The 11,030-nt window shown below is 31.9% G+C and overlaps 1 protein-coding gene across 1 annotated transcript; it reads left to right on the top strand.

The window, feature by feature from the left end:
• The first annotated feature begins 6,438 nt into the window (after positions 1–6,438).
• On the top strand, positions 6,439–10,631 carry LOC132727335 (mitochondrial import inner membrane translocase subunit Tim9-like). Its single transcript, XM_060712770.1, has 3 exons — positions 6,439–6,563; positions 7,086–7,181; positions 9,660–10,631. Exons 1-3 carry the CDS (start codon positions 6,522–6,524, stop codon positions 9,891–9,893), a joined length of 372 nt encoding a protein of 123 aa, XP_060568753.1. The 5' UTR covers positions 6,439–6,521; the 3' UTR covers positions 9,894–10,631.
• Positions 10,632–11,030: the final 399 nt, after the last annotated feature.

Genomic DNA, 11,030 nt, shown 5'->3' with positions numbered 1-11,030 from the left:
GATCTTTTTTTTTCCATTTATTAAAAGAATCATATTTTGTATTTTTCGAAATTATAATGTTTTCCTAGAGCTAATCTCAATACAGTATACTTATTGCAATGATACTTAGCATATGTGTGTGTTTTAGGTTAAGTCTAAGGACGTGTTTGACACAAAAATTCACCGATACACACACTGCCATGTTATCTTAATTTAATTTATACCCTGATCAAATGAAATGAAGTGATGAAAAAGTAGTTGCAAAATTTCAAAAACATAATGATAAGTTGTAAATTATTCCGTAATGGATGAAAATGTAAACACATTTGGTTACGCAAAACAAGATGGCAGAAATAGACTTACTTCAAGGGCCAATGAATCTCGCCCAAGAAAATTGTGGGTCTGGACGGGAAATTTTTTTAGAAATTCTTAACCCTCTGTAATATACATCTCTGACAATATTATGATAGAATCCATGAAAGATAGCTTCTAAATGCTGGTACAATTCAAAGTTTACCACACTAACTGCTTGGTACAATTCTAGAGTCTTTCACATAATGGTTTATTGGCATTACACCCTAAGGTATCTATTTCTGGTCACTGCCAACTTCTTGAGCAAGTGTTATGTGTTGCAATAAGCTTAGCCTTTCACTATAAAAGATTTTATTAATATTTTCCTAATATACTTTCCTGCTGACAACAGTACATGAAATAATAAGCAAGAGCACAGTGATTCAAATTGGGTCGGCCCTTCCGCCCAGGATAGATGACTTAAAAAATTAACTCAGTACACCCGTCAGGCCGAGAAAATTACTGTTCCTAAGACAATATGACCGTCAAATTTTCATAGTTATTGGTCAACAGTTTCTTGAATAATCTAATTTCTGATGATTGAAGACACATTGTTTAGTACGGGAAAAGAATAGTTGTCATTGCTGAAAATGTTAAATCCCAAGCATTTTTTTTATTTTTGATGAGTGAAACTGTAACCACCAATATGTGGGATGTGGAATATCATTAATAGCCAATCATCTTTATGACCAAATTAATTATCTGCATGGCTCTTTGATGATTTTGGAAGACAAAGATAAAAGGTCCGTTTGATCATTTGAACTGTGTCAATGTCAAAAGTACCTTCTTATTGCCTGTTTTTTAGCAATGCTATATGTTGGATTTTTTCATTTGAAATAATACAATTATATACACAGGTAATTTTTTACGCACAGGTAACTAGAATAAATGCTTCGTAATGAGTTTTTAAGCTGACGAATAAATTTATAATTTTTTAATTAAAAATTTCTAGAAAACGACAATTTAGAATAAAATTATAGTCAGGAAAAAGATAGCCCAGGGCTCTCAGTAGGGTCAGAATTTCACGTGTCAAAGACTCTTTAGCCAAAATTTTCATGAGTCAAATCATTTTTTTCTAGTGTCATTTCACTTCATGAATCATTTTTATATTACAAAAATGACTGTATTGGAGGTCATTTTTGGAGATTCCAAAGTCTAAATTGACAGAAAAAATCCATAATTATATATAAATGTCTATATACGCCCCCCCCCCCTCCTCCACCTTAAAAAAAAAACAAAATAAAACAAAAAAATGAATTTCTGTGAAAGAATAAAATAAGCAGCAGTTTTTCTGATTAAATGTATAAAATATAAAAAAAAATATCTTTACTTGTATGCTATATCATATTAATTTTAAATACCAAAATGTACCTGAGAATATTTAATGGAAAAAGAAATAACAAATGCGCAGGTACTCCAAGTTAATCAAAGACGTATTATAAACCTTTAAAAGCAATCAATAATTGACACCTCAAGTATGTAGTTCTTATCAGTTGTGTAGAGCAATTTTTAGCACTGTCAAATTGCAGCCGCTGAATTGTCGCGCTTCAGTGCACAGGGTATAAACAATTGCTGTGTGTATAGCATTTTATACACCGCTTATACTGCCTGTTGACATTTTTAATGAGTGAGATTTGGACATTAGCAGGATTTGATAGGTAATTAGGGGTGGATTAAAGGTAATTATTATTGCATAGCTGAAAATCCCATGTGGCAAATTGACTCTTGAGCAGATTTTATCACGTGTCAAATTTGTGCATTTCCTGATTTTCACGAGTCAAAACCCGGATCCCCGTGTCAATCGAGAGCCCTGATAGCCCTTGATCTACTAATGCATAATGATCTGTAATCACTTGATTCATATCATATACATTCTAATTAGGCATGTCGATCTTTTACATATCGTACATATACATCCGTGAGAGAAGGACAATAAGTTCTCTCTTTCTTAAACAGAGACTGAATATGCATTTTAAAAGTTTTGTTTATCTTTTAAATCAAAATTGCGCTAGTTTAAGACTGTAAGAATTAAATATTTTATTTTTTATACCAGTTTACCTTAAAACTTATTTAGTGATAAAAAATTTTTAAAGTTTTTTCTATTATTTACAACAAATTACCTAACATTTTTAAGATTTTTATCATTTAGGACAACTGTCCAAAGGAAAGAAGGTCCAATCTGAATCACTGCAGTGCAAAAAAACATCACTGTAGGTCACAAACTCTTTTACTATCAGTATAAACAGTCACACATAAAGCTGCTTATGCTGTCTGCAGTCCCTAGAATAGGTACATATAATTATCCCAGATTCATACTAGGAATCAGTCAGTGGTGATATGTCATCACTGCCATTGCATGCAAAAACAAAATGTTGCAAATGATAGTATATTTAATAGGCAATTTTAAAACAAGATTTGATAATGTTACACAAATAATGGATTCTATAAAGCATGTACTATAAAATAACATGTATAAACAGGATAAAACAACATGTATGGGGAAGCCGGTGGGTGGGGTACTGCATATAGCAACAAAACATTATTGCATTAGAATTCTACCTTATGAAAGGCATATAACACTTAAAAGCAATTATTATCATTCACTTACTCTATTGGTTTATATGCTCCAAAATGTCAAACGACTATTCACTATATAAATTTAAAAGAATTTAAGAAATTTATGCAGGAATAGAAAAATTGACAGGTTGGCGATGACGTCATACCAGACTGATACACATTAGTCACATCTAAAAGCTATTTAACGAAATAAATATAGTCGCGGAAATAAACGAAATTGCTACTATTTTCTGAGTTTCAGGGTAACCCATATATTGAAGCTTAGACCTGTAAATTTAATATCCGTGTGTATTCAAACAGTCTGCTATCCATATAAGTCTATATCATATCTAAACAAATACTTAGAATTAGAATTAATAGTTATTAAATAAGTGCTACTGTACTGTACTGCAGTACAGTAGTTTTTGCATCATAAAATCATAAAAAAACTTTGGTATTTCGTGAACCACAAATGCATATCCATTATACAATACAAAGAAATAATGAATAAAATATAGAAAAACAGAATCCACAAAGGACGCCCAAATCAACAAAATTGTAAATGTTTCAGCCTCAGTTTGATTGAGTCTGTTCATGTACGGTACCGAAAAATACAAGTTACCGTGGATGCCCCTCTGCAGATGTGTTCAACGGCGGTTATCAGAGAACCTTCAATGTGACACGTTAGTGCCATTCCATGAAAAGCGGTCCCCAATAAAAACAATGCGTGTGCCCTTAACGAGAAAACAATGGGTGGAACTAAATAAAATGGAGTTTTTAAAGGCAATCGGAGGTTAGGAATCCTGTATATCAAAGACAGGACGTCAAAAGACAACTTTAAAAAGCGGGAAACATATACTAAGGTTTATTATAGGGTATTCATGTTTGAATATTGGAACCACCCAAGATAAAAAAAAATGTCAAAAAGAAGAACTTGAAAACGCCACAAACATGTACACACAACAATAATGTCGTGCTGAACGATCTTCAACGACAGAAAATATATAACATCTTTGAAAGTACTTCCAAAATTTATCAATAATTTTGAGGCATAGCATAACAGACACTCCGGATTATTTTCAATAAAATTTTTAATTTTAAATGTACCGAGAAAAGTATGGAATCTACACACGGCAGCACTTTGGATTAAAATTGTTTCTGATATTTGTATTATCATGCGAAAAGATAATCATTTACAAAATAAAAAATAGAGGGTATTGAATGAGTGTAAGTTCAATACTGAATTTATTGCACGAGTTGAATAATATTATTTTATTCAACGAGTGCAATAAATTCAGTACTGATCTTACACGAATTTAATATTCTATTTATCACACACCCAAAATAAAGACCGTTTAAAGTGAAATAAGAGTCATTTTTCATTGACGCGCCTATAGAATAATGCCATCATTTAGCGCGTCTTTACACTATGTTTGTATAACGCTAATTTTTATTAATGACGTCACGTCAAAATATATGCACGGCCGTGCAATACCATATTTACGGAGTCGCAAAATCGGCACGGGTGTGTGATAAATACTATTAATACATTATATGCCTCACTAACCAATCAGTCGATATTTTATTAACAGGTGGGCATATTTTTATATTTATCACATAAACCGCGGCGCAGGAGTGTAATAAAGCCATTTAATAAAACGATATTACACTATAGTGTAATATAACACTTTGACGTGACGTCATTTGCGCTATATAGAAACATAGCGTTATTTAAAGCGTAATGTTAGCATTACACTATCATAATGGGCGCGTCATTTAAAAATTACTCATTTAACAGTTCACTGTTTTTATTTAATATATGTAATAAAAAGAATATTATATTAATTCGTGTAGATTCAATACTAAATTTATTGAACTCGTTGAATAAAACAATATTATCCTCGCCAGAGCCTCGCATAATATGATTTTATTCAACTCGTTCAATAAATTTAGTATTAAATTACACTCATTCAATATCGTTTATTTATGACATCGCTTTAATGCCGTGATTATGCCTACTTTTTGCACCTTTGTCTCATTTGAACAGGCATGCATGAGTCCTACTAGATAATTAATTTTTTTAAATCTATTTTCTCACTGAAGCTAGCCTTATTGAAGACAGACTGTACAATATATATACCTGACCATTATATGTCTCTGTAGAAAGTTGGAACTGCTAAACCATGTTTGAATGTGATATTTATTTCATTTACATACATGTGAGGGTTCGAGCTTCCACTGTTCCTCCTGTTTCCTGTGAAACTTTGTCCAACACTCAAAATTGAAACAAGTATTTTAACTATTGAACATTTTAAAGGGAGACAGATCTAGGTAAAATAAATCTCTGTTATTAAAGAATCCATTTGACAGTTCATGGAAATGACATCTTCATTTTATTAATAATTAGGGAGTGATGCAAAAGTTACTTATGTTCTATCACTTGCAAAAGAACGAATGTTTAAAAGAAAAAATATTATAAATAGGTCTATTCTAAGTGAAATATTAGTATTTTAGAAGACAAAAATACATTGTTGTTATAAAGTTTTATTCTAAAATAATATTTAATTGCTCTATGTACACCATTTATTCTTATTATTTAGACATTACAACCGCAATAACAAAGGACAAAAGTGTTAAACAACAACATTTGAGTCACTATATCAATACTGTAAAAATATGTTTCCCAGTTTTATGTTTCAACACTATATATATGAGCAATTAAAGACATTATGACATAATTACTTTTTTGTCCCAGGACAAATACAAATATGATAGAGCAACATTTTTTCCTGTACTTATGTCTATTTTGGTATGTCTGTGTGATAAGTGTCCAAATTTTGTCATGGACTTTTCTAGGATAGTTCAATGATTTTTATTTTTTACTTAACGGTGCAAGTCAATCAGACCCCAGGTCTGCAAAGTCTGCTCGGCCCCAAGTCAATCCGGCCCTGATTGGTCAATCCGATCCCAAGTCAATTTGATCTCTGGCCAATTCGTGCCCAATTTTATTATAATCTTTATAGCACTACTCTTTAAGTTAACATTTTCTATTCAATGATTCGTGAAATCAAGCAATGGAACGTATTTCTAGAAGCACATTAGCCTTCGTAGCTTAAACTAGTTAACTTTAGATTTTATTACCATTATTTACTTATAAAGAAAAGTAAAGGTGACGATTTTTAACTCCTTGAAGACATTATCTTGTGTTTTTTCATTTTGATAATTATTATGTATTCTTAACGAAGAACATTTGGAAAAAAATGTGCTTATAGTAACGTGTCTCTTCTCCCGATTACGGGTCTGTAAAAAGAAGACATGGTTTTCAAAAGGGCTGCTGTGGTCAGTTCTTTGGGGCGGTAAATGAGAGGCAAGTCATGTTTGACACAAGTAAGTAAGTCATACATGTACTTTGTAATATTTTCAAAGTTATTAGTTAAAAATGTATTTTTTCTCTCTATCAAAAGTACAACAGACATTGAAAGATGTACTTAAGCATCAAAGTTCTTTCCGTATATATAGATCCTTTCGATATTTAAATGTTCAATATTTATCATATTTATAAACATCAACACGTGCAAAAGCTGTCAAAGTCAAATAATTTAGAAAGTTGGATTTGTTAAGAACTCTCTATAAAAATGAGCGGGTTAATAGGTGCCGATGAACAGAATGTGAGAAATGTAAGACAATGTGTTAATATGTCAGTATATCATAAACGATGTTTATCAAATGTTGCTACAAAACCATATGATTCGCGCTGCATACGTTTCGAACCATGCTTAAATATTTAGAATTCATAATTATTTTAATTTAATCATTTTATTAAATTTGTTTGAATTGACTTTACTTTTTAATAGCAAATAATTGTAGAAGACTGATTTATAGTGAAATAAAAGGAGGAATTTAAAGTAAAAAAGATATTTTGATTTTCATCATACATTGAGTCATAGTATACAGTACAGTGCTGTTAAAGATCGTGTATGTTGTAATTAAGGATAAACAACACCTACGTGAAATTTTGTATATGTATGTACTTTCTATTTAGGGTAATGTCACTTGTTACTATAACTAATAATGATTGAAAAAGTCCATCACAACGTCTTGCCTGGCACATCTGGTGAGGAATCACTAATTATAATATCAAAATAATGGTTTGAAGATCTATAATAATGTACAATATATAATACAATTTTATTTTCCAGATGAAAGATTTCCTGGAGTTATATAATAAGCTGACAGAAATGTGTTTTCAACGCTGTATCACTAATTTCAATAACAGGGGTCTTTCAACGGATGAGGTATGTAATTCAAGCATATTTTAACATTTTAAAACTCTAGTGAACTAGAAAAGTCCAAAGTAGTTCAGGAATCTGTTCTTGTGGTACTTTAAAACTTGGAAATTATGGACTTTCAGTATCAAATTGCTAATATTTAGCAGTAGAAAGACTTTTTATTATTATTGCCAGAGATGAAAGAGTTAAAGGTCAATAATTAATCTAAATGTAATGCCTGCAAAAGAGTTAAATGCCAATGTTTTATCTTTATATAATGTAGGCCTGCAGTTTTACAGTTTTTCTCTTGAATCATATTTCTTAATTCTTGAGCATTACTCAAATCTGCAGTTTTCCCTTTGCACGATATTTCTTCATTTCTGCAGCATTTAGTCATTTTCTTACTGTTTTACCTACATTATAATTGCAGTTATTTCTCTTGCACTATATTTGGTAATTTCTACAGCATTTACTTCTTTTCTTATTCACAATATCACACTAGAGTAACCCATTATTCTTTACAAATTGTCATTCTATATGGAACTCATTTTAGATGCCCAGACCTCATAAAAGCATGTCTGTGCCTTTAGTATAGGACCTGGCTGGTCTGCACATGTATAAAGTCTCTTAAGGCATGGATCTAACTTAAAATGAACATTGATCATTTTCAGATTCATTGCAAGAAAAATCATTTGCTCAAAATGAACTGAATTCAGGCACAAAATCATAACAGGATATCAGTTCTTTAAAAAAGTTGACCGTAATATGTATTTTTGGCATATAAATAGAGAATAATAGGTTGGTGCCGTGGATGGAGAAAGTTTATCTGGCGAGGCGGAGGAATTTATTGGGTGAGCCGAAGGCGAACCCAATAAATTCCGGAGCAGAGCCAGATAAACTTTCTCCATTCACGGTACCAATCTATTATTCTATTTATCCTGTCACCGTTTTTTTTAAAAGAATTTTATTAGGCAAACTACCTTTAATCACACTATCGAAAATGTTTCTATATACACAAAGAAGGCCCGAAGCGTGCATTATTCTACAACAATGCACTCGCCGTTCTTAATTATCTCCCTGTGTATTTTTACATTGAAGGCGCCATTTTGTTTGAAAAATGTGATAAATAAAAACATTTTTTTCTCGAATTTTGTTGTGAAAACTATCTAGAATGAAAGAAATGGTCTAACTAAGAAAATGAATTCGAACACCAATATCTTTTATTCAGTCGTTAACGCTGTACAGACGTTTAAAGTATTGTTTACGTGACGTCACAATGTAGCGCCAAACAGCACGTGCAAAACAATCAAATCAAGTACGCTATTTTAATGTCGCAAACGAGTTAAGTTATACATTTATTTCACTTTTTTTAATTTTTATTTCGCTTGAAAAATTATAGAGTGAAATAAATAAACAAACAAAGTTTTATCAACGTTTCCAAAATTCGTTATTCTACACACAGAAGATTTAACGACAGTTTTTTTCATACCACTGGAACGGCCTGTAAAGAAGTCCGGCAAACCACGTGATCAAGTGCCGTAGATCAGTAAAAATATACGGCACCTTGTTATCGGGCCGAAATTGATACAAGTGACAGGATAAATAGAGAATAATAGGTTGGTGCCGTGGATGGAGCAAGTTTATCTGGCGAGGCGGAGGAATTTATTGGGTGAGCCGAAGGCGAACCCAATAAATTCCGGAGCAGAGCCAGATAAACTTTCTCCATTCACGGTACCAATCTATTATTCTATTTATCCTGTCACCGTTTTTTTTAAAAGAATTTTATTAGGCAAACTACCTTTAATCACACTATCGGAAATGTTTCTATATAAACAAAGAAGGCCCGAAGCGTGCATTATTCTACAACAATGCACTCGCCGTTCATATTATCTCCCTGTGTATTTTCACATTGAGGGCGCCATTGTGTTTGAAAAATGAGATAAATATAAACAATTTTTTGTCGAATTTTGTTGTGAAAACTATCTAGAATGAAAGAAAATGGTCTAACTAAGAAAATGAATTCGAATACCAATATCTTTTTTTCAGTCGTTAACGCTGTACAGACGTTTAAAGTATTGTTTACGTGACGTCCCAATGTAGCGCCAAACAGCACGTGCAAAACAATCAAATCAAGTACGCTATTTTAATGTCGCAAATGAGTTAAGTTTTACATTTATTTCACTTTTAATAATTTTTATTTCGCTTAAAAAATTATTAGAGTGAAATAAAATAAACAAACAAAGTTTTATCAACGTTTCCAAAATTCGTTATTCTACACACAGAAGATTTAACGACGGTTTTTTTCATACCACTGGAACGGCCTGTAAATCTTGAAAAGTAGTCCGGTGCCCATTCATGCATACCACGTGATCAAGTGCCGTAGATCAGTAAAAATATTCGGCACCTTGTTATCGGGCCGAAATTGTTACAAGTGACAGGATAATGAAGAATATATTGCAAGGTCTACCATCTCACACACTTAACTATTTCTTGGCTTTTTTGCAGAATTCTTGTGTTGGTGGTTGTGTGGACAGATATGTTAAGTTTAATCAGCGTCTAATGTTGACATTCATGGAATTTCAAAATGCAAAACAAGAGGCTACAGTGAAAGAATTAGAGAAAGCTGCCGCTGAAGGAAGGACTCCAAACATTCCTGGTATAGCACAGGAAATGGCTTCACAAGCTGGCACTACTCTACCTGTTTCAGGGAGTCCTCCAACTCAAGATGTTCAATCTTGATTGAAAACTTATCTGTGTGCTTGAAGCACTTGTGATAATCAAAGACTTTGACAGCATAGTGTAGATTGTGGCAGAAGCAGGTGCATATGTTAATTCATAAAGCCTATACTATGTAAGGGGAAATACTCTTAATAGCTTAAGAAAAATATGAATCATGGATGGTCTCCCTTTGTACAGAAAAACTTGTGTACTGGTACTGTTTGCATGGATTTCATATACATGATATTCATATATTTGAACAAATAATTGGATGGATGACTTTTTTTTCTGAATAATCATAGTGTTAATCAATTTATGATAAATTATGTTATATTATATGTTTATTGTTTTTGATACTAGAATTGTTATTTGCAGGATCTTTGTGGAAGACCCTGCAATATGTCAACACAGTGTTTACACTGCTGACTATTTATATAAATGTATATATTTTTGTCATAGACTTTTCATAAATTATGTGATAGCTTTTACTTACTACAACTGACCTTGAAACAACTTCATCAGTGCCATAAACAGTCTGTGTAAATTGGCATGTTTTTCTACATCTTTCTATTTGACTTTGTTCATAAAGGTCATTTTAATCAAATTGGATTTTAATTTAAGAGATACAGTTTTATTGTAATCCTAAATCTACACTTAATATCAAGTGTGTTTGTTATAGTGTAATCATATTTTGTTTATGATTAATCTTATGTAATTTATTTTGTACTATCAATATGTAAATGAAGGTCTATGAAATATTGTGAAAAAGAAAAGAAAAAGAGGTTGTTTTCTGTTATGGTTGACAATCATTTGAAAAAAACTGGTCATCTAATCCCAGTAGAGCCAGTCACGTGCAAAAAACACTTGTAACAATCGCAACTTTTCGGCCCTTCCTCGGCCCTTTCCGTCAATCTCCGTTTCATGAAAAATCGAGGTGTTCAGAATGGCCATCACAACTTTTTGTTATGATACAAGTATTGTTTTATTGCTTATTTATATGATTTACTGAAAATTAAAGTATATTTATCTTATTATGTTTCCCATATATCTAGGGCTTTTGGGCAATAAGAAATGCAAATGAAGGCAGATCTAAGAGGAAGAAAAAAGTGTGTTTTTACCAAAAATTGTTACAATTAAAAAAGCAAATATCATTGCTTT

The sequence above is a fragment of the Ruditapes philippinarum genome, unplaced genomic scaffold (assembly GCF_026571515.1).
Source record: "Ruditapes philippinarum isolate M1 unplaced genomic scaffold, ASM2657151v2 ctg16337_1_1_1_1, whole genome shotgun sequence".
In the NCBI taxonomy this organism is placed as follows: Eukaryota; Metazoa; Mollusca; class Bivalvia; order Venerida; family Veneridae; genus Ruditapes; species Ruditapes philippinarum.
The sequence above is the reverse complement of the archived record's forward strand: the minus strand, read 5'-3'. Positions and strand labels throughout refer to the sequence as shown.